Here is a 27,432-nt window from a genome sequence, read left to right on the forward strand (position 1 = left end):
TGTGTGTATATGTATATATGTATATATATATATATATATATATATATATATATATATATATATATATAATATGGAATACATGCATTTAGGCAATCGTACGTTGTCCGATGTCCTAAATGTCTAAGGCAGTGACCCCAGTTTGCAAAAAGTTGAACCCATAAATACCGAACGCCGGCCAGGCTAATATTCCCCCCTCTTGACCCACGGTAGGCCTTGTTGTGGTGATTATGCGACCGGAAATGTTGAATTTGGCATTGTGCTCGACATTCTGAGCGTTCGCTACTGCGAGTTTTGATATATTGGTTTGGAGAATGTAACGGTCAGAGATGTTGTCTTCGACCCTATGCCTGTATTCCATATATATATATATATATATATATATATATATATATATTTCTGTATATATATATATATATATATATCTGTATATTTATATATATATATATATATATATATATGTATGTATATATATATATATATATATATATATATATATATATATATATATATATATATATATATACCTACACACACATATATATTCACAAATTTTCCTATATAAATATAGTCTTTCTGTTAGCCAGTTTTTCTTCTCCTTGCATAGCCTTGGGTCCTGATCCTGCTCTTATCCCATCAGGACAGCCAGTTCCACTGAGCCATGAGCAGATCCACATTTAAGATTTCTCCCAGTTTTCTGAGTCCTCTGTGGAGCATCTCACTGGAGAGGCCTCTTGGAATCGTATGTGCAAGAGGAGGTATGTCATCTCCTCACTGGAGTCGATCACCGAAGAGGCAGACTTCGATGAAGGGGAAGGATCCCCCAGATCATCACTTGAAGGCATTTAATTATGGGAGAGTCTTGAACCTTTGAGACAGAAAGGTGTTTGGTCTTCCAAAGCCTCCTCCCAAGATGAATTAGTGTTTCTCAAGGCCTTTAGATCCACTCAGCTACTACTTGGGAGTTCCCTTCTGCTGATGAGATGTTAAATCTAATCTTTCATAGAGCGTGGAAGGAGCTAGATGTGCAGAACTTGTTCTTCTCAAACCTGGTAAGTGTCTTGTTGCACCAAAGGATCATCAAAATTGGAGCAAGGGCCTGGTAGTGAATGCCATAGTAGTAGTGGCAGCCACCAAAAAAGAGCTTACTGAAGAGAGCGCATCTGTCCATTCCTCTAACAGAGTGTCTAGGTTATTGTTTTCACTTCAGCTACCTTTGCTTTGAGGGTACTGAATTATCTGGCGCACATAAGATTTCAGAGAAATTTGACTAAGGAGCCCTCCAAGTCTCTGTTAAGAGTCCATGTTTGCTGAGGACAAGAAAACTTTGGACTTGCAGCTGGCCTCCATCCTGTTCTCTAACATGACTGAGGGCATCTCAAAAGCTGAAAGTGTAAGCATTGCTATAAGGAGACATGTTTGGTTGAATGCACCTGTGTAACTTTGCAAAGCCTTTCAGGATGTCATTTGTAAATGCCCCTATTGATGGTTCACCTATCTTCAGACCAGTAGTTAAGGACATGCTGTCTAGAACTGAGAAATATGAGAAAACCCTTTCTTCTGTAAGAATATGCCTTTCTAACCCCCCCCCCCCCCCGAGATCCTTCTCTAGAAAGCAGAAGGGACATAAGAAACTGGTTCTGGAAGTCTCAAGGATTCTCCCTGAAGACTACTGGAGGTAGCCCTCACCCCAGGGCTGAGGGGGAGTTCTAACAGTGGACATCGCCCACATGGCAGGGGTAGCCCACAGACTTGAGGCTTCAGACGTCCTTTCTCCAAGAGGCTTTATCAGCACTCCTGAACAGTTGCCTGACAACTGTGCTCCGGACATAGTTGGAGGACACTTGTTTCTGCATCTAGAAGCATGGACATCACATTAACAAAGATGTATGGGTGTTGAGGATTGTAACCAGAGGCTGTTTATCCCATTTCTTTACTTCCCTCCATCACCAAAAAAACTCCCAACATTACACCCTTTCAAGCTGCCATCATAATATCTGTTATAACCTGTATTGTCTGTTTCTGTTTAAACTTGTAATAACTAGTGGAGCTTTTCTCCTTGGGCCTCTACTGAAAATGGACATATGTCCAGCTAGACTAGCCCGGCCAACAAATGTAAAATAAAATAAATAAATAAATAAAAAAGCCGTTAGACAAGCAAGCCATCCAAGAGATCCCACCAGACCAACAGAGATCTGAAACTTACTCAGTTTCACTGCTACAGTATTTGCTTCCCCTACCCCCACCAACTCCAAAGGACCATTTCTTATTTTTTAGGTTTCTGAAGATAGCTATGTATACTGAGTGGTTAGCTTGGGGAAATTGTTTGTTGAGTGGTCTTTATGCCTGTCACATATGTTTTGATGGTTCCTGCAACCAGCAGTGTGCTCACAGGTCTAGTGTTGTGGTGAGCACCCATAACTTTCATTTATGATAGGGTCTTGCATAGCTGCTGTTTGTCTTGTATTATTATTGTTGGAAAGTAATAGAAGTTCCTTTGTTAATTTTTTACTGTCTCCTCTCCTTAACAGACTAGAAGTGGAATTATTAATGGTCAGAACTTTGGCAGTCGCTCATATTTTTTTGATAACCCTCAGCAGTTTGAAGATGACATTGGTACACAGTGGGTATCTTCACAAGCAGAAAACAGCAGGTAGGTGGTAATATTTTACAAGTCACTTTCTTAAGGAAGTAACACTGAAACATCCTTGGCCAAGGCTATAACCATGCATCGTAGTTGCCCCTGATTGCGGTATTCCTGATTTTTGAAAAATAAATGATTTTTCTCTTCTAAAGTTGGGAATTTTTTAAGGAAAGGTTATGGATTACCGTTACCAAGTCATTGCACTTAGATTTTTATTTCAGAAAATGCATGTCATTTTGTGATGAACAGTTTTACTTTCCAAAATTGACAATTCACAGTCCCAGAATAGCAAGCCTGAATGTACAAAAATGAGGAGTTTTATATGTTCAAAATCACTGTATCTCAGAGTATTTCCTTTCTTCTGAGGTGCAGTCATCTCAGAGTTAGTGTGTGTAATTGAGAGGGTGGTAGGGTGGGGCTTGGAGAAACTTCCCCTGGGAAAAAAAAATCTTAAAAGGAGGATTGCAGTTGTTAACATTTGCTGTTCTCCTGTAGTTTTGTAGGGTTTTTTTTTTTTTTTTTTTTTTGGTAATTCTCAGGCTTGAGATTAAGCTTCGCACAATTACATCTGGGGAACCTAATTTGTGTCTTATATCTGCATTGTAATTCGCTAGTGTCAGTAATGAATGTTCCATGGTTTTGTACCTTCATCTTTGTTTTTTCCTTGATTTGAGAGATATGAGGTTGAGAACTTTTAACAGTAACTGTAAAAGCAATAATGCAAAATATCACTAACAACGTACATTGAGGTTTTCTTCATGTAAATAGTATAAAGGTCTGTGCTGTGTTTTGTCAATATGGATATGCATTGCAGGTAGTAAGTGATGATGATAAAGAATTTGAGTGGAATGTGTGTGTGGAATGAATGTAGCTAGTCAGCTGATGGCAGCCTAAGACCTGATCTCTGTGATTAGTTTAATAAACAGCAGCAGTAAATCTAATACAACTGCTACAGTTTTTGAGGTCAAAGTAAATTAAATAGTTAAACGTTAAATGCAGTGTGTGCCCATAGGGCAGCTTAGAAAAAAATGCAATACCAATGAAGCGTGAGAACGACACATGGATTATTAAGAGATTTAGAGTGCATTGGTGGACAACTACTTAAGCATGTATTAACATGACATATGCTGGGAAAACAGAAAGCTTGTTATAGAGCAAGAAGCTGTACAAAATATACTAAGATGGTGAGAGTTGTGTCAGTCACTGTAGCAGTTAAGGTTGCTATGGGAAGGAATTCTCAAGAAATTAATGGCATAAAGGCATGCAGTAATTTCATAGGGTCTGAGATGTCCCTAGAGGTTTGCAAGAAGCTGCATCAGTCAGGGATCATCTATAGGGCAAAAATAGGCAGTCTGGAAAATGGATCACTGAGGAGTGGTATTCGTTTAGTTCCATAGGGGGTGAAAAAAGCTTTCATTGTAGACTTTCTAACTAAATACTTGCAAAGAGCTTTGAATGTGGTGACACCAGTGCCCATGGACCACTGAAAGGGCCTAGACATTACTTCTTCTGATGTCTAAAGAAGGGGCAAAGCCACATCAGATCATTTTTCAATGTGAGAGCAAGTAATATAGTTTGAACACCTCAGAGGAAATGCTACAGTTCATACAAGTCAACTTGCCTCTTGTGGGAGAAAATGGAATGCTTGTCTGTAACATAAGGGGTGTTGCATTTAAAACTGGTAGACAGTGGAGCTTAAAGTAAATAAATAAAATAATTTTCTACAAGCCATGTGGAAATTACTGCAGTAACATTCATGGGGACTCTGTTAAAGAAAAGGGGAAATGGTGGGTTTCTCCCTTAGCTTTTCAAGTTACCCAGTACAAAACATGTTTAGGGTCCCAGAAAAGATGTGCTTTTACATTAGATGAGACTGATCTGGAAGAGGTTTGAATGCACCTCTGGATAGTATATTGATATTATTTGTTTTGTTTTTTTTCTTCTGATGAGGTCCTTAAAAGATTTGATGAAAGGGGAAAGTTAATCCAAGGGGTTTATTGGATATTTCAGTTCCCTATTCCCAAATATAGTAGACAATTTCTTTCCTGTCCAGGATCATTTGTTTTTTTTAGGAAATGCTATGAACAATTCCCAGCAGTTGACAGGCAAACAAACTTAGCAGTGGCAGGGAGTCTCAAAAATAAAGGAGGGGGCCTGCCTAAGGACAGTCTAAAGAAGACAGCATAACTATCTGTCTCATCATTCTCTTCCTACTGTGACCTTACTGATCTTCACTTTTATCTGTGGCTCTAGACTACCTCAGACTTCCTAGGTCTTGAGAATCATTCAAAAAGATTACAGTTGACATTGGGACTCCTTTCCAAGGGATTCCCCCACATTCAGCAAATCAAACCTCCCTTTTTCTCCCTATTCTAGATCATATGCTGTCTCAGGGAGTCAGAGCCTGTTCTACAGACAAAAATAGAAGAAGGTTTTACTCAAGAATTTGTTTATGTGAAGGAAGAAACTTGGGGACCTGTCCCGGACCTTTCATTTGTAAACCTTCACATCAAAATTCAAACTACTGTCGACAGACTGCTAGTTTTCCATTAACTCTAGGTTTAAAAGATGCTTATTCCTATTACTACCATACTCAGATTTCTAATATTTAAAAAAAAATGTGATTGGTTCACATCATCAGTTTTCTGTTTTAATATTCAGGTTGTCAGCAGGTCCAAGAGTGTTTAGAAAGTATCTAGCACCAGTGATAGCCCATTGCAGGTTACAGGGCATTCACACATTTCCATATTTAAACAACTGCATTGTATTTGCAGACTCGTTTCTAAGCTATCAATAATCTGTTCCTTTTGTTAAGAACCTGTTTTTCAGTCTGGAATTTCAAATGAACCTAGAAAAATCTTTTCTCATTCCATCTCACAATATTGTATTTCTAGGTTGTCTGCTATGTTCAGCTATAGTGTTGGGCCTTCTTCCTTAATTAGAGTTCTACAAGGGCAGCTTTGGTCATGTTTCAGTCAAACTTTAACAGTCCGGGACTATGCTTGAATAGGATTCATGGCTACAGCAATTCTCAGGATTACAATGATCAGACTTCATATGAGAGAAAAAAATCAGTGGTTCCCCAAATTGTAGACCCAACACTAGCATGACCTCTCTTTTCAGATTCCAGTTCTGGGCTTTGAACAAAAGGTGATCCTATGGACGGTGAATAATTTGTCCTTCAAACCCCACTGTCCTTTTATCTCTTCTAATCCCCACTCAGTCTGTAACCACAGATGAATCAGATTTTGACAGGGGGAGCTGTATCCATAGGGTTGAAAGTTCAAGGTCTGTGGAAACAGCAAGACAAATTGAAGCACATAAATATCAAGACACTAATAAATTATCTCAGATTTCTAAACCATCTCTGAAGCCTAAGACCTCTATTAGTCATCAGAGATGATACCACAGTCATATGGTACACAAATAAACAGGGTGAACCAGATCTTACCCCCTTTACGGTTAGCTTTAATAGTCTGGGAACTAGGAATTCAGCATAATTTGTCTCTTTAGGCTACTTATGTTCTGTCATAGAAGAATTTTGTTTCAGACCAGCTGAGCCAGACGTCCTATCCCCTTCAAATGGATGTTACACCCCAGGGTGATCCCGGAAGTCATCCCCCTTTGGGGAACACCTCAGATACAACTGTTTGCCTCCATTCACAACAGCACTCAAGACGTTTTGCTTCAGGACTCCTTGCAAAAAGGCCTGAAGGACAGACACCTTCTCATTACCATGAACAGCATTATTCCTGTATGCCTTTTCACCATTTCAGTTGATAACTAGTTATATTAAAGATCCAAACAGAGACTCCAAAAAATATACCGGTAACTCCTTTTTGGCCCAGGCAGTAGTGCTTCTGCCATCTTTTGAAAATGGCCAAGGACAGTTCCCAAAAGCTACCTCACAGGATGGACTTTGTCATACAAGACAGGAGGTCCTTGATCTGCCATATCCTGAAAATTCAACTCACAGCTGGTATGATAAAATTCCGTACCTTTTATGCACCTTTTCTCTGAGGATGTGCAGCAAGTATTAAAGGAGGCTAAAAAACTGCTGCAAAAAAGTCATATATTGCTAAGTGGAAAGTATTTTTAGTTGGTATCATACTTTGAACTAAGATTCATTTAAGGTTCAACCAACTTTGGTTTTGTGTAATTTATGTGGGTTATCTTCCATCCTTTCTTGTTTTGCCATAAATATTCATATGTCATCCACTTCTACCTTGTCTGTGAATCCCCCTTTTTTCTTTATCTAAACAAACAGTATATTCATCATTCCCACTGATTCAGTGGCATTTTAGGTTATCTGCCAAGGTAACTCAGTAATGGCCAGCTTTCAAAAGCTCAACCCCCTCCCCCATCTCCTGTGACAGCTGATTGGCTGAGCATATCTTGAAAGGGAAGCCTTCAGCTGACACAGGAAGTGAGTGTTCAGTCTTTTTCTACCATCTAAAGAAGAAAGCCCTCTGACTCTTCACTGGATCCAGTGCTGAGTTTTCCATCTTACTGCTCAGATAAGCCCCATTTGGATACACCCTTCCTTTCATTTTGTTATTCATTTATTATTCTCTTCCTTCAAGGGGCAGAACAAACAAAACTCCAAGCAAAACAAAAGTAAGCGATCTAAAAGGAAATGGCAGGAGGATAATTCTTCAAACCAAACAAGAAGAGGTTCCTTTCTGAAAAAAAGGATTGACCGTCTGCAAAAGAATGACTATGCTGTGACATAGAGCTCCTTTCTTCCCTCCTGCCGTACATTTTCTTTCTCCTTCCCCCAGGCTCTCTCTTAGCCATGTAGTCTTTGCTGCAAATAATCCCAGACAAGTGCGTCTGAGAATAATTTTGAGAGGATAGACTTGGCAATGGGTAGAAAGTCATCCCCTTTTTGTGAGGATTCCCCCACACCCACAAGACCAGGCAGAGCATTTTCCTCTGCTGCTCCTGTCATGATTGAAGCTGAGGTCATAGAACCAGTTCTTGTGATACACAAAGGCAAAGGATCTTCCTCCAGAATCGTTTTGGTACCAAAAATGGAGCACTTCTGGAGATCCATCCTAGATTTGTCCTTTCTGAACACCTGTGTAAAAGTTCTGAAATTCAGAATGCTCACCTTGCAGTTGGTCCTAGCATTGCTTCCAGGCCACTGTTTCACAGTGACTCTATATCTCAAGGAATGCTATCATCATGTTACTCTTGCTCCCAGTTTCAAGAAATTTTTGTTATTTGCCTTGACTGGTGTACCTTATTAGTTTATGCAGTAACCTTTAGGCTTTCTGCTGCACCTGGGCTGTTTACACAGTGTCTGGCTGCAGTGGTTGCATATTGCAGCACCCTGGGCATCCACAGTTTTCCTTGGACGACTTGCTGTTTTGTGCAGGTTCTCTATCCAGGTGCTTAGTCTTTAGACAAGGTCACATCCATCCTTTCCTGCCTGGGCAACAAATTGAATTTTCAAAAGTCCTTCCTTGCACCCTGTCAGTGAATTGTTTTCCTAGGCCATTGCAGAGAGAGAGAGAAAATTATGGCCTTTTGCTAAAAGACTGTGTTCTTGACGTATGAGGGCATTTTCTTGGATTTCTGTCTTCTAGATATGGTCTTAAAGGTCTTCAAAATTCAAGGCCTCGTGGCATCAGTGATCCTCATGATAGCACTAGCTAGACAACATGTGAGAAAAAGTCAGTGGTGGTTGAATTGTTGGATGCAGCACCTTCATAGCTTAGATTTCCAGGTACTAGTACTGTGAAACAGGAAACCCCCAGTCCAACCTGTCTAGACAGACTTTTCAGATTGTGTGTGAAGACTAGTGTCCATGAGAGTTCAAGGACAAGATTTGTGGGGTCCTTAGGGAAGACCAAAGCACATAAACATAAAAGAGATGTTGACAGTGATTCATGTCTTAAAAGTTCTTCACCACTTACGGACTTTGAGTCCTCTTGTAGTGGTCACAGACAACACGACCGTGATGTGATACCTGAACAAGCAAGAGAGGGGTACAAGATCATACCCTCTTTTCTAGATGGCAGAGATGGCCTTGGGTGCTTGGCTGTACAGCATTTTCTGACTCTTCATGCCTTTTATGATCTGTCAAAGCAAACCAAAGTGGCAGATCCAGGACAAACCTTCATGAGTAGAAGCTCTCTGTAGAGGTTTTCCAGGACTAGATCTGTTTGCCTCCTTTCAAAACGGACAGCTGAAAATTCTGCTCAACATTCTTGCATCCATGTTCAGAAGACAGACTCTATCATTTCCATAGTTAGGAATGTTCCTGTATGCTTTTCCACCCTTTTCATTGATTCCCAAGGTACTTCTAAACAAGAGTGTAGCAAAGCATACTCTTTGTCCTCTACATAGTACATTTTTTATTTGCATCACACGTACATCATTCTAACTTTTTTAGACTATGTTATGTTTACAACTGTTTAAAGTAATGCCTGTAAAGTACTTGCTTACAGAGAGGATTGCAGATCTCAAAACAGTATCTTTAATAGTTTGTTAGAGAACTGCTGAAAACTATGCATACATTTATTAACTACTAGGTGTGGGGGGGGGCAGCATTTTCTTTAGTGTATCTATTTTGTAAATGCCAGGTGGTTTGTAGAGCAGTAAAGGGTTTGTGAGTACAAAATAGTATTTTCTGTCTACACCTCCTTAAGAATCAGAAAGAATTACCAAACATCATTGTAACAACCCACTTTTGCCCTAGGCAAAGCTGGTTCTTCCTTTTAATGGAATTAACCAAGGGCAGTTACTACAAGCTTCCTCACAGACTGGATCAGCTTACACAACATCAGGGACAAATGGTACCCCAGCTTAGAAAATTGCAGCTGACCTGGATGATTCAGTTTTGATACCTTTTTATGCACTTGTACCATGTGAATGTGCAGCAGCTATTTAAGGAGGCAAGACAACGTTCAACTAGAAAATCTTACATTTACAAGTGGGAGAGGTTTTCTAGGTGGAGAGTAGCCAATGACAGAGGTGTCCTGAAAGGGTTATGATCCCTCTAGTTTTCTGATACTTCTGTGAGGTACTTGGAGAAAGTGAGTCTCGCAACCGTCTGTTTGCCTGGCCATAGACCCCCCCCCCCCCGTTTCATTTCTTTTTGTGGTCAAATAGTTTATGAAAAGAGTTTTGTAAATGAGAACCCCTCAAAAGCAAATTCCTCCCTCCTGGAATTTCAGCTTTGTTCTAGACAAATTGACCTTACCTGTTTGAACCTGCATTTAAGGCTGATTTAAGGTTCATTACTTGGAAGACGTTTACTCATTACAGTGACATCTGAAAGGCGAGTCTCTGAGCTGCAAAATCTCAGTGTCCAACTCTGTCTGATTTTTCACAAGTACAGGGTTGTGTTACAAACTAATCCATCATACATGTGTAAAGCTATTTCTGGATTTACCTTGAATCAAGTCATCAATCCTTCTATCTTGAACCAAAAAACAAAGGAGAAAAGATTCTGCCTACCTTGGATGCACATAGACAGCTCAGATACTACCTTGACCGAACAAAGCCCCTCAGGAATACTGAACAGCTGTTCGTCTCCTATACGGATCTAAGAAAGGTCAGACCATCTCTAAGCTAACTATTGCATGATGGTTGTCCACTGCTCTTGTTTTCTGTTACTTCCCACCATGGTAAATCTCTTCCATGCAAGGTTATGGCTCACTCAACCAATGGCCTTATTCTCTCCAATGTGATAGGACTCTAGAAGCATTCTAGACGCAGCATCCTAGTCCTCTTTTCATACCTTCACAAAGTACTACAAAATGGATTCCATTTCAAGGTCCGGAGTAGACTTTGCTTAGACCATTTTCCAGGATCTCCATCCCAAAATGCCACTGAGGCAGTGAGAATGTTAAACATAATACAGTTTCAAAAGACCTTCTAACCTGTAACAGTACAAGCTCAGTCACCCACACACCATCCTCTAGATTGTGCATGATTTTGGTAGGTTTCAACCTTTTTGATTCAGTTGTCATCACTGGTATTGGTTTTAATATTGGTATTGTGACTGGCTGCAGATTTACACTTGCTAGATGATTCTGGCTCCAGGTACTTTCCTCTCTTCCTTTGTGTAAGTGAAAAAGCCTGAACACTCATGTCCTGTGTCAACTGAAGACTTCCCCCTCAGGATATGCTAAAGTAATCATATAGTCAAAGGAAGAGAGGGAGGAGAGTCTGAGCTTTTGAAAGCTTGTCATTTCTGGGTTACCATGGCAGATAACCCAAAATGTCCCTAAGGCAGTGAAGAATTTGTAAAGACTTGCACAGCTGTACTTTCTGAAAGGGATTTTACATATCCTTTCACCTAGGAATCAGGTGGTTCCTCCCTAGGAGCTTAACCCTGTTTTTGATAAGCTTACACAGTTTCTTTTTGAACCAGCTCAAGAGGCCAATTGAAGTTCTTATCATGAAAAACAGTGTTGCACGTTGCTCTGACTTCTGCATCAATAGTATCTGAAGTACAAGCTCTTAGGTCAATCAACCTTATCTAATTTTTACAAACATGGGGTATCCTTAAAAATCAACGCTGTCTTTATGCTCAAAATTGTCTCAGAGTTTAGTTTGCCAGTCTGTTCATCTCTCTCTCTCTCTTTCCAGAACATACAGATAAGGAGAAGAAAGAATTTTGTATTGTCTGGATGTCCACAGACAACTCATGCTATATTGACAGGACAAAGGACTTTTAGGAATTCTAATCAATTTATTTTTATAAAGGTAAGAAAATTTCAATCTGAATCAAAACAGACTATTTCTAAATGGTTGTCTCGTGCCATTTAGTTTGTCTGGAATTGTTTTGCCATGATAAGAATAACCAAACCAAGAACCCACTCTAGCAGGGATGTGCCTACTTCTGCTGCTTTTTGGAAAGGAATTGGAAGCATTATAAAAAAAACCTGCTCTCCTTACCCTGTGTTTTTGCCAGGGTGGGAGAGTCACCATCTTCTCCTCTTCTTCTAATACAAATTTTGTTGGCAGGTCTCTAGCCTCCCTTTCTGAGTGAAGAAAGCTCTGATTTTGAGTGCCCATATGTCTGTTTTCATATCAAATTACCCTTATACTCTTAACAGTTGTATGAGCATGAGGAATGTGCCCTAAAACATTGCAAACTGTCCATCAGGATACATCCCATACAGCTTAGGCTACTGCTGCATTGATCAGTTCAAACATCTACTGTTGTGGTACTTTTATCTACACAACTATACTATATGATGTCAATTTTCATGCGACCCTCGACTGATGGGTTTGGATCCAGTCCTCAGATTTGACTTGGCCATTGCTAAAGTTTGTGGTAATCAAGAAACTCTTGAGCTCATCCCTTACTCATAATGCATCCACTCTTGTCACCTCAGATCTCAGATCTCATTTGTCACTTTCTGCGAAAGATGTTTGATCATTGCTCTCGAGTTTTGCTAGGTAAATGTTTTCAAATTTAACTACTTTAACTACGTATTTGATTGGATTGTTAAAGTATTCTCTTAGTCCCTTACCATTGTTTCATTTGTCATTCCTTTAGTGCTTTCATCTATTTTTGTCCATCATATGATTTGTAGATTACTATTGTTAGTAGTTTTTCTACTGTTTAGTTCCTACTGTGCTGTGTATTTCTACGTCTTACCATTGTTGGCATTTTCTTTACTTTCTTCTACCAAAGCAAAAAAGCAGAGAGGATTTTTTTCTTGTTTAAAATTTTTCATTTATTTTTATGATGGCAGTTAAAAATATAGCTGATTTCAAAAAATGTTGAATGCGGATACAAATTACATATGTCCGACACACTTGTATGTATATTGCCTTTCCCTATTACACTTACAAGAAGATTGCTCCATTTGCCACAGGTTTAATCCTAGGGCCTTTGATGAGAGCAGAAACAAACTAATTCTAAAAGGTCTTTTACCTTCTGCTTTTGAGGAGGCTGTATCTGGGGCTTAACTCCCCAAAACTAAGAGTAAAGACATTAAATCTTTGTCCCTGAGACTTTCAACCTCATTCTCATTGGTCTCTAAGCTGGCTAAGAAAAGTAAAAGATTAGATCCGACAAGGTCGACAGGCTCCCCCTCGGATCTGAAAAAGAAGATAGTTGTGGACCCAACTTTCTTGGAGCTGACAGCAAAACTCTGTGATCAGTCTGATTCGAGTTTTGTCATTCTATCCAGGACTACTTATTTTGCATCAGTTTACCTTAAAGGATCCCATCACTATTTTTTGGCTAGGCACTGCTCCAAGTTTTCCTGTATTTCATTCACTCACTCATCCAGAAGTCTGACAGAAGAGAATGTGGAAAGAATGGTGAGGAAGATTCTCTCGACGCAGAGTCAGATGGGTCTCCTTCTGGCTCCTACCCTTTTGGGTCAGAAGGTTTGTTCTTTGACAACTCCACCACCTCAAGTTCCTCCTCCTATCCCTATGTTGGCTTTGAAATCTCTGGATCTTTGTTTCTCGGCTCCATCTAGTTCTGATCCGAAGATACTGTCATCATCAGAAATGAAGCGAACCCTGAGTGCTCCAGTTCAGTTGGATCAGGAGGGCTGTCTGATCTTAAGTGTCTCTGTCAGGTCCTAGGCATTGGATTCGAACTCTGAGGTTGTCAGAACCGTGTCTGTGCTTTAGAGCATCAGCACTGGATAGCTTGGCTCCGGCTTCCTCCTCAGGGAGATTGCCTTTGGAGCAGGGGAGGACAGTGGCCCAGAAACTTGTCTGCTAGGCGCCGGTGCCTTCTCTTTCTCTCTCTAGGGAAATCTGCCTTTAAGGTTGTGAATAAGGTGTTCTCTGCTCCAGCAGAGTGGACGGATCCAGCCTCCTTGGATTACCCTTCTATCTTGACGTCACTGCGCCTGGAGCCTTGTTATCCCTTTATATAGTGACTGTCAATCCCAGGCCCCCATGCTTCCCAACAGGGAATTACTATTTTTTCTAATACCTCCTCAGAGCATCCTACTGAAAAAAAAATGTAAGCGGAAGCAGTCGGACTCTCCACAAGAGTCGTTACGGATGATACGGACTTCACTAAAGGTGAAGGGTTTCCACTATCACGTCCTGAAGATATCTCATTTTGAGACATCCTTGAGATCCTAAAATTGAGAGATGGTTGGACGTCCAGCAACCATTCATCTGAGGAATCTGTATTCCTGGATGCTTTTGGTACTGTCCCATCTACCTCCTGGGTTACTTCACCCACCGATGAGGTCATTGAGCTGACCTCACAGTGGGCGTGGAAGGAACCCGACACAGTTGAACCCATACCCAGGAGGCCGGATGAAATTCTGTCACCACCTTCAGGGAAAGAGTTTTGGGCCAAGGGTGTGCCCGTTGATGCCATGGTCATGGTGGTGACCACAAGAGAGAACTCTGAACAGAATTCTACTGATGTTATGTAGTCCAATCTCGCCTTCATTCTTACCTGTGGGTTCGGAGCCGAACCTCGGCTCTGACTCTGCCATACTCTAGCTCGAAGTCTTTAATTGGCTCGTGGCTAAGAGGTATCCCATCATGCAACAGGTCTATTCCCCAGATCTCGTTTGCCATTCATTACGCTCAGACATGGTCTCGCTTTTGGAAGTGGCTAAGTATACTTTTTTATAAACGTTTTATAAACTTTTGACTTGTTGCTCAAAAAAGCTGTTTTCATAGCTCTGTGTGTGGTAGTGGTGTTGTACTGCCTTTGTTTTGTTTCTCTTGCTGTTTTTATGGCCTTTTCGTTGGCGATTTTGGTATCCCATTCGTTTCCTTTCTTCCCACGGGCTAGGCCTGTTTCAGTTAGAGGACCTAGTCTTCCCCATTGTTTCCGTGTGGTCTTTGGTTTGGTGCTCCGTTCTGTTAGCTTTTAGTGTTGTCGTGTCTGGCTAGTGGTGCTATCCTGCCTTTGTTTCCCCGGGCTAGGCCCGTTTAAGTTAGAGGACCTATTCCTCCCCGTAGTCTTTTTCCCGTCTAGACAGGTTAGGCCATTTTTAGTTAGAGGCTCTAGTTTCTCGTGCGGGGTTTAGTTGGGTCCAGTGTGTGTACATATAGCTTTATACCTGTGTGTTCTCCTTTATTCAGCATGACCAAGGATTCTAAGGAACACAGGCCTTCGGGCTTTAAAAAGTGTGTTGAATGCAACAATAAAATGTCTTTGACTGATGGGGCACTCTAGGTGTGTGTACTGCTTGGGGGCTATTCACCTCCAAGAGTCCTGCTTGTTTTGTCATTCCTTCAGTCCCCGTGTACTACAGGAGAGGAAGAACAAACTCATTTTGAAAGGACTGCTTAAACACTCCTTCGAGGAAGACTTGGCTAAGTCTTCCAGTGCCTTATCCTCTCCAGCTAAAAAGGACAAAAAGACTTCTAAGAAGCATGCTCCAGCTCTGTCTGTTTCTTTGGAGCCACCAGAGAAAGTTGCTAGCACAGCTTCTCCTCCTTCGGTTCCTTTGTCCTCGGTGCTGACAGAAGGTAGTGTCTTGACTAAGTCTGTGTCGGCTCTCAGCCTTTCGGAGCCGGTCACAGATATTTTGGTTCAAAGCTGGTCTCCAGTTATTCGACCGGTTTCTCCTTCACGCAAGTCTCCTTCTGTAGGGGCATCCAGATCTCCAACTATATCCTCCAGGTCCCTTTCCGATGAGGACGTTGATAGAGTGGTGAGAAAACTGCTTCAGTCATCGGTGTTGGCCAAATTGATTTTGGCTCCAACCCAGTTGGCTCCGGAGCCTATGGCCTCTTCATCCTTTGTTGTTCCTCCGAGCCTTTCTCGCCTTCAGAGCCAGAGTTGTCGGTTCCGTCGGGTGCCGTTAGGTCTGTTCCAGTAGCCTCGCCCGGCCTCTTGGTTCTGATTTCTGCTCCAACCCCGTCGGTTCCGTCCACTGGGTCGAGGGTCCTCAGGTCTGACCCGAGGGGAGGGCTCAGATCGATCTTCATCGGTTCCGAGCCTTCCTCTCAGTGACTCGGCTCGAATGAGCTTGGACCCGACATCTGCTTCGGGCCTCATCTCGTCAGCGCCGAGGGCTACTACTGTATCCTCTACAGTTAGTCGGCCTTCGGAGCCGGGGGATCAGCCTTCGAGGTTATAAGGAGCGTGCTGGCCAAGTCGTCAGCTGAATCCTACAGCACCGATACTCTGCCCCCTCCGGCACCAGTGTCCATTTCGGATCACCCTCTACCCTGGGCAGCAAAGACCCTAAGCCTCAGGATACCTCCATGAGTGGCCCCCAACTTTCTGACATCTCCCCAGAGTTTTTGCCTGAGGAGCCCACCAGGAAGCGATTGTATAAGAGGAAACACCTTGACTCCCCGGATGAGTCTGTCACATCGGACACTGACCTCGAGGAGTCAGAGGGGTCCTCCAAGTAGTCTTCTGAAAATATCTTTCTCAGAAATCCTTCAGATCTTGAAGCAGAGGGGCAGCTGGCCCACCAAATCCCCTTCTGATGAGGAGTCGGGGTTCCTGAAGGCTTTCAGGTCTCAACCCTCCATCTCTTGGGTTTTCCCCCCCTTTCGATGAGCTACTAGATCTTGTCTGTCGAAAGGTGTGGGAAACTCTTGATACTGTGGAACTGGTCCCTAGGAGACCCTATAAGTTTTGCCTCTCCCCCACTGAGAAGGAATATCTAACAAAAGGCGTTCCAGTAGATGCCATGCTGGTGGCAGCAGCCACCAAGAAGGAACTTGCTGAAACTTCATCTACCATCCATCCGCATAAGAGTCCCAGGCGATGGACAGGTAATGGAAGCATGTGTTTACCTCAGCGGCCTTTACACTGCGGTCGCTGAACTACTTGACGCATTTTACGAGGCTCCAGAAAGATCTCCTAAAAGAGCTAGGATATTCTCTACAGGGTAACATTTCTGATGCCGTGGCACAGAAGGTCAGTGCACAGATGTCTACCCTAAATTCCCTTACCAACTCCTCCATGAGGCTGATCTCATACGCAGCCAACGGAGCGATTAGGGCAGCGGGTCCTGGAGTCTCTCTTAGGAGACACTCCTGGATGCGCCTGTGCAATTTCGCGGAGGCCTTCAAGTCTACGTTCACCAACGACCCCTTTTGATGGTTCATCATTGTACGGAAGGACACTCTCACTCGGTGCGAGCAGGAAGGAAAAACCCTGTCTGCCAGAAGGGTGGGAAAATGTGGTTCAGGACGTCGCAGAGGTTTTTGCAGGGCGCACAAAGTGATTCTCTCCAGAGGCAGGGGAGGGGGTGGAAATTCAGGTAGATGCCACCCTAGAGGCAGAGGAGGCCCGCATAACCAGGGGTACCGTGATTCCTTTTGTGGTTCTCCCTACCAGCGCTCTTGAAGGGAGGTCCAACTGTGCATCTTTGGAGCCGGTCAGGGGTCGCATTTCTTTATTCCCAGAAGCCTGGCAAGATGTTACCCAAGATGAGTGGGTATTAAAGATAATTTCCAGAGGTTATCATATTCCCTTCTATTCTCCTCCTCCGCCAATCAAGAGAATCCCATACATTCCACCCAGTCACAGGGATTCCGCAACTCTGGAAATAAATTGCTTTCAAAGAGAACCATCCAGCCTGTCCCCACAGACAAAGTAGGATTAGGGACTTACTCCAGATTCTTTTGGTGCCGAAAAGAACAGGGGACCTGAGACCCATCTTGGATCTTAGCCAATTGAACCTTCATATACAAAAGTCCAAGTTCCGCATGGTCAACTTACAGTCAATACTCCCCCTGTTAGGGAAAGATGTGTGGATGTGCTCCATCGACCTCAAAGATGCTTACTACCATATCGAGATGGACAGGGCATCGAGAAGGCATCTACTCTTCTGGCTGGGAGCCAGTCATTTTCAGTTTCATGCTCTGCCCTTTGGTCTCACCACAGCCCCCAGGGTGTTCACCAAATGCATGGCAGTGGTAACGGCTACTTGAGACATCAGGGATTCCAAGTGTTTCCGTACCTGGATGACTGGCTCCTTTCTGCCACCACCAGGCATCTACTGTTACAGACCAGGGATGCCACCATTACACTGTGCCAAAGGTTAGAAATTACTCTAAATTGGAAAAAAATCTGCCTTGTTGCCCTGGCCCCGTATCACTTTTATCGGCGCCAAACTAGATACGGTGCTCATGAGAGCCTTCTTACCAGAAGAGAGAATTCAGGCTGTATAACAGCAAGTCTATGCCTTACTACCATTGGGGAAGGTCAAGGCAAAAGTGGTCCTCAAGTTATTAGGGACCATGGCTGCCACGATCATGCTAGTTCCCCTTGCCAGACTACACATGAGGGTTCTTCAGTGGCTGATTTTCACCCAGTGGTCACTACAGCATCTTCCACTCTCCCATTCTATTCTGATTACAGACACGTGCAAGCAGGATCTATGATCTATCTATGGTGGCTTCAGGCCAGCAATCTCAACGTGGGCAAGCCTTTTGTTCCTTCTTCTCCAGTTGCCACGGTGACCATGGATGCCTCCCAGATCGGGGGGGGGGGGCATTATCTCGGCAGGACAGTCCAAGAAGGCACGTGGCAGGATCACGAGACCCATTTGCATATCAATGTCTTGGAGGTAAGAGCAGTGCTATTAGCATTGCAAGCACTTCAGAGCTTTCTCCCTCTAGGGACATTTGCAATCCACTCAGACATGTCTGTGGTATGGTATCTGAACCAACAGGGAGGAACCAAATTATACCCCCTTTGCAGAGAGGCACTTCGAGTTTGGCAGTGGGCGGTGTCTTCCCAGCGCTTTCTAGTTGCAGTGCATATACCAGGGAAGTCCAACGTGATTGCCGACAGGCTGAGCAGAGCTATCCTAGTGCCTCATGAGTGGTCCCCGAACAATTGTTGCGGAGAAGATATTCCACAGATAGGGTGAGCCTTGCTGCAATCTATTTGCCAGTCCCCTCAATGCCAAATGCAGTAGCTACTTCACCTTATCCCCCCGGAAGGGGAGACACCCAGAGATGCTCTGGTTCACGATTGGCCGTCTGGTCTTCTCTACGCCTTTCCACCATTACCTCTGATATGAAAGGTCATTCAGAAAGCACGGTCTTTGGGGAGCAAATTGATCCTCATTGCCCCACACTGGCCTAGTCAGATTTGGTTTCCCTTCAACTTTATCTAATGGACAAGCCCTGGATTCTGGACCCAGCTCCAGATCTGCTGACTCATATGTCAGGACAGTTCCATCCCTCCATCCAGACCCTCAAATTGACACTTGGCTGCTCCAGTACCGTCCTAAGTCAGGCTTCATGATTTTTCCCCGGAAGTGGCCCATATTCTATCATCTTCCCACAAGCCTTCTACCAGGAAGATTTATTCCAGTAAGTGGAAGAGATTTTCTATTTGGGCCCGTGAGAGACATATCGATCCTTATACAGCGCCTATGTCGGCGATATTAGAATTTCTTTCTCAACTGTTCAGTCAGGGGTCAGCTGCAGCAACCATTAAAGTGCAACTGGCAGCAATTCCTACCTTTCACATTGCTAATGAGCCCAACCTTATGGCTCATAGGCTTTGTAGGGTGTTTCTGAAAGGGACATTGTTACTCTGACCTCCAGTCTTTGATCCGGTAATGCCATGGGACCTCAATTTTGTATTACAGAAGCTCACCTCAACTCCCTTTGAGCACGCAGCTACGTGTAACATTAAATTCTTGTCATGGAAGACAGTATTCTTGGTAGCCATAACTTCAGCAAGGCGGGTCTCTGAACTCCAAGCATTATCGATTAAGCCACCTTATTTGGTGTTTCACAAAGATAGGGTATCCTTAAGAACCAGTCCTTCCTTTGTTTCAAAGGTTGCCCCTATTGTCAATATCAACCAATCCATTGAGTTACCTGTGTTTTTTTCCTGAATTCTCCAACATGGCAGAATTTAAGTTTCATCAGCTAGATGCTCATAGACAATTTCTGTGTTTCTATTTACATAATACATATATTTAACTTTAGCCAGATTGTGAGGATTCTCCAATGCATGGTAGCAATTTAATGGTCGATACTTTGCCAACCCGTGTCAACTCAGATACGAATCGCTCAGACATGTAAGAGAGATCTAAAGGTGGTGGACTCAATCAGATCACATTCTTGGCCTAAGGCCATGGTGACCACGGAAGCTTCCCCGCTGGAGTGGGGTGGGGCATTTTCTGGGGAAAACAGTCCAAGGTATGTAGTCCCCTAAAGAGAGCAACTTGCATGTCAGTGTCCTAGAGGTGAGAGCAGTGCTGTTAACATTGCAGGCCTTACATGATGCTCTCCCTCCAGGAACAATTGCAATTCAAATGGACAGTTTCAGTGGTTGGTACATCAACAAAGAGGGACCAAATCCATACCCTTTGTGTACCTCACGAGTGGTGTCTCAACAAGAATTTTTCATCGATGAGACCAGCCTTGCTGTGATCTTTTTTGCCTTCCCATAAACAACAAATGCAGCAGCTGCTTGGCCCTAATCCCTCCACAGGGGGAATCACCGAGGGATGCTGTATGCCATGATTGGCCCCTCAGTCTACTTCGTCTGCCCACCAATCCCATTGATTCCAGAATTTCTGCAGAAAGCTGTCAGGTTGAAGAGCAAAGTCATCCTCATTGCACCTTAGTGGCCTCAACAAGTTTGGTTTCCCTTCCTTTGGCCTCACTTGCTTCATCAACTTTGGATTCTAGATCGAATTCCAGACCTCCTGTCTCACCCAACGGGCATGGGTCATCCAGACCTTTCAAACCTCCAACTGACTGTCAGGTTTCTCCAGTTCCATTAGTAGCCAGACAACCAATGCTCTCTTCCCATGTCCAATATATACTTTTATCTTCCCATAAACCTTTTAAACTAAAACTTTATACAAGTAAATGGAAAGGATTTGTTTACTGGGCACAACAGAATAATTTTGATCCTTTTTCAGCACCAGTACATAATATACTTGAGTTTTTGGCCTTACCTTTTATAGAAGGACTAGTTCCTTCACCATTAAAGTTCAGTTAGCAGCAATATCAAATTTTCACATTGGATTTGAAGATGCTTCATTGGCCTCCATAAATTATGCAAATGTTTCTTGCAAGTCACTCTCCCATAGGATCTCAGTTTGGTACTGCAGGCTCTGATACAGTCCCCATTTGAACCAGCAGCTAAATGAGACTTTAAGTACCTTACGTGGAAAGTTGCTGTTGTGGAAGCTATTACCTCTGCTAGGCGCATTTCAGAGATTCAAGCCTTGTCTTCAAAATCTCCATACTTGATCTTCACAAAGATGGAGTGATGCTACCAGCTAATGCCTCTTTCCTTCCCAAGGTGGTGTCAGAATCTAATATCAAACAATCCATTAACTTACCGGTATTCTTTCCAGGTTTTGCAAGCAAGGGTGAATACATATTACATTTATTGGATGTTCACAAGCAATTATGTTTTTATCTGCACAGAACGAGATCAGAAAAATATAATTGGTTGTTTCCTTTGCAGACTTGAAATTGGGTAAACCAATCACAAAAGTTACTTTAGTCAGATGACTGATTGCATTTTATTTATATGTAACAAATTGGGTATTACTTTGCCAAAACCAGTCCAAGCTCGTTCAGTTAGATCCATGGTAACTTCTTCAGTCTTTTTATCCAGAACTTGTATGGATGACATATGTGCAACAGCAACTTAGGCTGTTCCCCATACATTTGTTACTCATTACAAATTTGATCTGGTCTTTGGGGGTAGACATCATTTGGTTCTGCTGCGCTCAGGAATATCCTTTTTTTCGAGTCCTCCAGGATTATAGGTAGCTGGGGTCTCTGTCCCATCAGTTGAGGATAGAATGAAAATGGACAACATGAGATAAAGAAGATGTTATGTGATCCTATCTTGCCTACATTCTGACTGATGGGTTCGGAGCCGATCCCTCGGCTCCGACTCGGCACGCTTATGCCAAAGAGGGAAGTCTCTTATTGGCTGAGCTTACTATATCCCAGGATGCACCACTACCAGTCCCTCAGATCTCGTTTGCAGCTAACAAGCGAAGACGTGGTCTCGAGCTTGGCTGAGCTAAGTAGTGTTTTTCACTTACTTTCCTGTCAGGAATTTCTTTAAAATTCAATAAAAAGCTGTTTTAACAGCTATCTAGTGTGTTTTGTGTATGAATGAGTATTTTTCCTTGGTAAAATATTGTGTAGTGACTGTGTATTGTCAGGCTAGAGGTCCCATCTGAGTTGAAGGGCCTTCCCCTGTCAGCCCGTTGTCTGGCTAATTCCCTATTATTTTAGAGGTCTTGGATCCTTTACTTTTATTTTTGTATTGTGATTAGTCCTTGTTTAAAAAAAAAAAAAAAAAAAAGAGAGAGAAAAGAAAATTTTCTGTGATAGTCAGTGTGTTTTTTTGTGTTTTTTGGCTAGTTCACTATTTTTGATTGCCATAATGTCACAGGCTCCTAGGCCTTAAGGATTTAAAAAGTGCACTAAGTGCAGTTTCAAGATGTCGATCACAGACGACCACTCTCTCTGTGTGTACTGTTTGGGCGCCAAACATTTGCAGGAGTCCTGTAGTGTGTGTCACGCGTTTTCCTCGAGGGTCCTCCAAGAGAGGAAAAATAAACTTATATTAAAAGGCCTTATTAAACCCTCATTTGAAGAGGCATTAGCTTCCTCTCCTTCTGCTAAAAAGAAAAGGGCGTCGGCTCCGACCAGTCCGTCTGAACCGACCGCCAAAAAACATAGGCAGGCTTCTCCTTTGGCTCCACGGACTTCGGAGCCGAGGGCGGAACGGTCTGCCTCGATGTCTCCAGCCTCGACTCCTCTGGGTTCAGAGCCGTCGTCTGGGGCATCGAGAGGCGGGTCATCTTCATCGGCTCCACTGATCTCGGAGCCGATGAAGGTTGTCCGCTCAGACACTTCCTCCTCGGCGCCGAAGTCCTCTTCGGCACCGATGGAAATTGGTTTGGACATTCCTTCGGCGCCGATAATTGTAGCGTCGATTCGGAGCCGGTCCCCTAGTCCCTTGGAGCCGTTGGAGAGGCCTACTCGGACCCATTCGGTCTCTTCCAGGTCATCAAGGATGTCAGATTCGGACATAGACAGGGTGCTCCAAAGACTGTTCCAGTCCCCAGTCTTTCAGAAATTTGTTTCGGCTCCGACCCAATTGGCTTCGGAGCCGATAGCCCACTCCATTGCCATTCCTCCTCCTACCGCTTCGGCTCCGTCGGAGCAGGTGCTGATGGAGCCAGTAGAGATCCTAGGGTCGGCTCCGATCCTTACTCCAACCCCGGCCTTCGGGTCCGAGTTTAGCACACGGACTTCTTCGGCCGGACCCGGGGGTGACGTTTCGGGACCAATGCTGTCTGTTCCGAGCCTCCCTCTCGGTGCTTCGGCCGCGGGACTTCCGTCTGCTATCATGGCTCCGGGGACCGGACCCTCCCAGGATTCTGGGGGTCCGGCTTTCAGAGCTATGAGGAGTGCCTTGGCCAAGTCTACTTCGGCCATCTCTACGGCTTTACCGGCACCTTCCTGGGCATGGAGACTGGGTCTTTGGCAGTTCCCCTGTCTCTAGGCAGCGGAGCCCGGGCCTGAGGTTACCCCCACTGGGGTTCCCTCCTCCTGAGGGTTCTTCGGAGTTGTCTTCGGAGGAGCCCCAAGGAAGAGATCGTGCAAGAGGAAGCACGTGGACTCCCCGACGAGTCTCTTACATCGGACACTGATCTTGATGATGCGGAGGGGTCCCCAAAGTCGTCCTCGGATGATGTCTCATTTGCAGACATTCTAGAGATCCTTAAGCAACGAGGCGGCTGGAATTCCAAACCCCCCTCCGCTGATGAGTCGGTGTTTCTCAAGGCCTTCGGGGCTCAGCCCTCCGCCTCCTGGGTGTCTCCACCCTTCGACGAGCTCCTGGATTTGGTTTGTCGGAGGGCGTGGGAACATCCAGATACTGTGGAACCAGTGCCTTCTCGCCCTAACAAATTTTTGTCTGCCCCACCCGAGAAGGAGTTCTTGACGAAAGGAGTGGCTGTAGATGCCATGGTGGTGGCATCTGCTACCCAGCAGGATGTGGCAGAGGCTTCAACGTCCGTCCACCCTCCTAATAAGGAGTCTAGGAGCATGGACCGGTACGGGAAGCGCACCCTGACTTCAGCGGCCTTTACTCTGAGGTCCCTGAATTATTTGGCACATTTCACCAGACTACAGAGGGATCTGGTCAAGGAGCTCTCAGACTCCCTCTCAGGTAACCTACCTGAGCAGCTAGCCCAGTCGGTTAGCTCTCAGTTGGCTATCCTCAACTCGATTTCTAACTCGTCCATGAGGCTCATTTCATATGCGGCCGAAGGGGGGCAGAGCGGCAGGCACAGGCGTGGCTCTCGGAGACAAGCCTGGCTCCGTTTGTGTCATTTCGCAGAGGCCTTCAAGTCTTCCTTTGCCGACGCTCCCTTTGATGGGTCCTCTTTGTTTGGACCCAAGGTAAAGACACTCTTACCGCTGTGAGCAGGAGGGAAAGACTTTATCTGCCGTAGGAGCACGTTATTCCACTCCCTTCGGCCTTATCCCAAGGCTAAAAGAGGAGGGAAGATGTGGTTCCAAATCACAGAAATTCTTTCCCCAACAGCAGGAAGATTCCCTTCCAGAGGCAGAGGACGGGAAATTTTTCTGGGAGACGCCGTCCCAGAGGCGGCAGAGGCCCCCGCAACACTGGAGACGGCGAGTCCTTTCGTGGCTCTTCAGCCTCCCACATTCCATGAGGGATTGCCCGGCTGTGCTGCTCGAGCCAGTCGGGTGCCGTTGCCAAGCACCTAAAAGCCTGGGAGGCTATTACTCAGGACAGATGGGTGCTTCGGATTATTGCCGGAGGTTACACCATTCCCTTCACACACTCACCCCCACCGTCCAAAAATCCCGGACCCGCCACCCAGTCAACGGGAAATTGCAGCCGTAGAAACCTCAAAGCTGCTAAGAAAAGGAGTCATCCAACCGGTCCCCGCAGACCAGATCGGATTAGGAACTTACTCAAGGTTCTTTTTAGTGCCAAAAGACAGGGGACCTGAGACCCATTTTGGATCTCAGCAAACTAAACCAGTCCGTCATGAAGTCCAAGTTCAATGGTCACTTTACAATCCATTCTCCCATTGTTGGAGAAAGATGTTTGGATGTGCTCCATAGATCTCAAGGACGCCTATTATCACATACCGATACATCAGGCGTCCAGGAGGTATCTGCGCTTCAGCCTGGGAGACAGTCATTTCCAATTTTGTGCACTGCCCTTTGGTCTCACCACAGCCCCCAGGGTGTTCACCAAGTGTTTGGCAGTAGTGACTGCTCACCTGAGGAGTCTCGGATTCCAAGTGTTTCCCTATCTGGACGACTGGCTCCTGACTGCCACCACCAGGCATCTACTACTAGAGAACCTACAAGCCACCATCTCCCTGGGTGCTTCCCTGGGAATTACATTCAACTGGTCAAAGTCTGTCTTGCTGCCTTCTCAGCGCATAAGATTCATAGGAGCAGAGATAGACTCAAAATTAATGCGAATCTTCCTTCCTACCGAAAGGATACAAACATTACAAGGTCAAGTCCGAGCCCTGCTTCTAAGATCCAAAGCCCCAGCCAGGATGGTCCTGCAACTTTTAGGTTCAATGTCTGCCACGGTTCTCCTAGTTCCTCTGGCAAGATTGCACATGAGGATTCTTCAGTGGCGGTTATCGACACAATGGTCTTTTCTGGATCTCCCCCTCAATCATCACATACTGATTACAGAAATGTGCAAACGGGACCTCCGCTGGTGGCTTCTGCCATCCAATCTGAATCAGGGAAGACCTTTTGTTATAGCCCTCCGTGGCCACCTTGACAACGGATGCCTCCCAGACGGGGGCATTGTCTGGGAAGGTCAGTTCAGGGTTCTTGGCTTCCAAACGAAACATTTCTCCATATCAATGTGTTGGAAATGAGGGCTGTACTTCTGTCCCTACAAGCCCTCCACAAGTTTCTCCCTCAAGGCATCATCGCTATCCACACAGACAACATGTCGGTGGTCTGGTATCTAAACAAACAAGGAGGGACCAGATCTTACCCCCTTTGCAGAGAGGCCATGAGGGTGTGGGAATGGGCAGTGGCTACCAACCGCTTCCTGGTAGCGACCCACATTCCAGGAAAATCCAATGTACTGGCAGACGGACTGAGCAGGACTATTCTCTCTCCTCACGAGTGGTCCCTGAACGAAACAGTAGCAGCTCAGATTTTCAAGAGATGGGGGATTCTGTGCTGCGACCTGTTTGCAACACCACAAAACACGAAGTGCAAAAGGTTCTTTTCCTTGACCCCGCGTCAAGGGGAGGCAGCTACGGATGCTCTAGTCCAACCTTGGCCAACAGGACTGCTTTATGCTTTCCCTCCGGTTCCACTCCTCCCCAAAGTCATCCAGAAAGCTTCCCAATTGGGGTCCACAATGATTCTAATTGCTCCGTACTGGCCTCGTCAGGTATGGTTCCCCTACCTACAGAAATATACTCTGGACGGTCCTTGGTTTTTGGATCTAACTCCAGACCTTCTGGTTCATCAGTCGGGATAACAGCACCAGTCCCTTCACACTTTGAAATTAACAGCTTGGCTCCTCCACTTCCGACTTTAGTCAGAAATCATACCTTGGACCCGGAAGTTATTCACATTTTATCTTCAGCCCACAAACCCACCACCAAGAAATTGTATCACAGTAAGTGGAAGAGGTTTGCTATCTGGGCTCAACTCAGAGGCTTAGACCCTATTACTGCCCCGATACCAGAGGTCTTGAAATTTTTAACATCCTTGTTTAATCAAGGATCTTCAGTCTCTACTATTAAAGTCCAACTAGCAGCTATCTCCAAATTTCACGAATCCATAGACCCACCGTTGATGAGCAGCAGATTATGTAAAACTTTCATGAAAGGTGCTCTGCTTTTAAGACCCCAGTTTTTCATCCTGCGCCTCCGTGGGATCTTGATTTGGTACCGTGCCTTAACATCTTCCCCTTTGAACCGGCTGCTACATGTGAGTTGAAATATCTGTCTTGGAAAACTGCCTTCTTAATTGCAGTTACCTCTGCAAGAAGAGTTTCAGAACTTCAAGCCCTATCTATCAAACCACCGTACTTGATTTTTCACAAGGATAGAGTATCACTTAGACCTAATCCATCTTTTGTCCCAAAAGTTTGTTCTAATCTCTGTCTCCAACAATCTCTAGAGCTACCAGTTTTCTTTCCAAAATTTTCAAACAAAGCGGAATTCACCTTGCATACGTTGGATGTTCACAGGCAATTGCGCTTCTATCTAGACAGGACTCAACAAATTCGAAAAACAGATCAATTGTTTGTGTCCTTTTCAGATAATAAACTGGGTAAAACCATCACTAAAGCTACTATTGCCAAATGGATTAGAGATTGCATAACTCAGGCTTATTCTTCTTCAAATAAGCAACTTACAACATCTGTCAAAGCTCACTCTACTAGAGCTATGGCTACCTCTATTGCATTTCATTCCAAGCTCGCTATTTCTGAGATTTGTGCTGCGGCTACTTGGTCCAACCAGCACACTTTCATTTCCCACTATAAATTGGATGTGGCATCTAAAGGGCGAGCATCATTTGGTTCCACGGTACTCAGGAGTGTTTTCCAGTGAGCCACCCAGGATTTAGGTGCTAGGACGCTGTCCCATCAGTCAGAATGTAGGCGAGATAGGATCACATAACATCTTTTAGTTATGTACTCACCATAACTTCAGATGTTTGGGATCCATCTACTACATTCCTAATACCCACCCTCCTTCCCCTGCCTTGGAGATCAGAAGAGATTGAACGGTTTGAGTTCTACTGTTTTTATCTTGTATCATCTGTCGATGTTATATAAGCAGTGCATGCGTGGGTGCATGTATGCGGACAAACTA

The 27,432-nt window shown here is 44.3% G+C and overlaps 1 protein-coding gene across 3 annotated transcripts in view; it reads left to right on the plus strand.

The window, feature by feature from the left end:
- The window catches only part of GPR137 (G protein-coupled receptor 137), a 595,269-nt gene that overhangs the window by 498,543 nt on the left and 69,294 nt on the right, over nucleotides 1-27,432 (plus strand). For 2 of the 3 annotated variants that reach the window (XM_044075804.1, XM_044075802.1), the window contains exon 6: nucleotides 2,529-2,650. In XM_044075804.1, the coding sequence (XP_043931739.1) occupies nucleotides 2,529-2,650 (122 nt within the window). Of the gene's footprint in view, nucleotides 1-2,528; nucleotides 2,651-27,432 lie in introns of those variants that run through there. The other variant, XM_044075803.1, reaches the window with a different exon arrangement.

This window comes from Protopterus annectens, chromosome 6.part1 (genome assembly GCF_019279795.1).
Source record: "Protopterus annectens isolate FY-2018-M chromosome 6.part1, PAN1.0, whole genome shotgun sequence".
Lineage (NCBI taxonomy): Eukaryota > Metazoa > Chordata > Ceratodontiformes > Protopteridae > Protopterus > Protopterus annectens.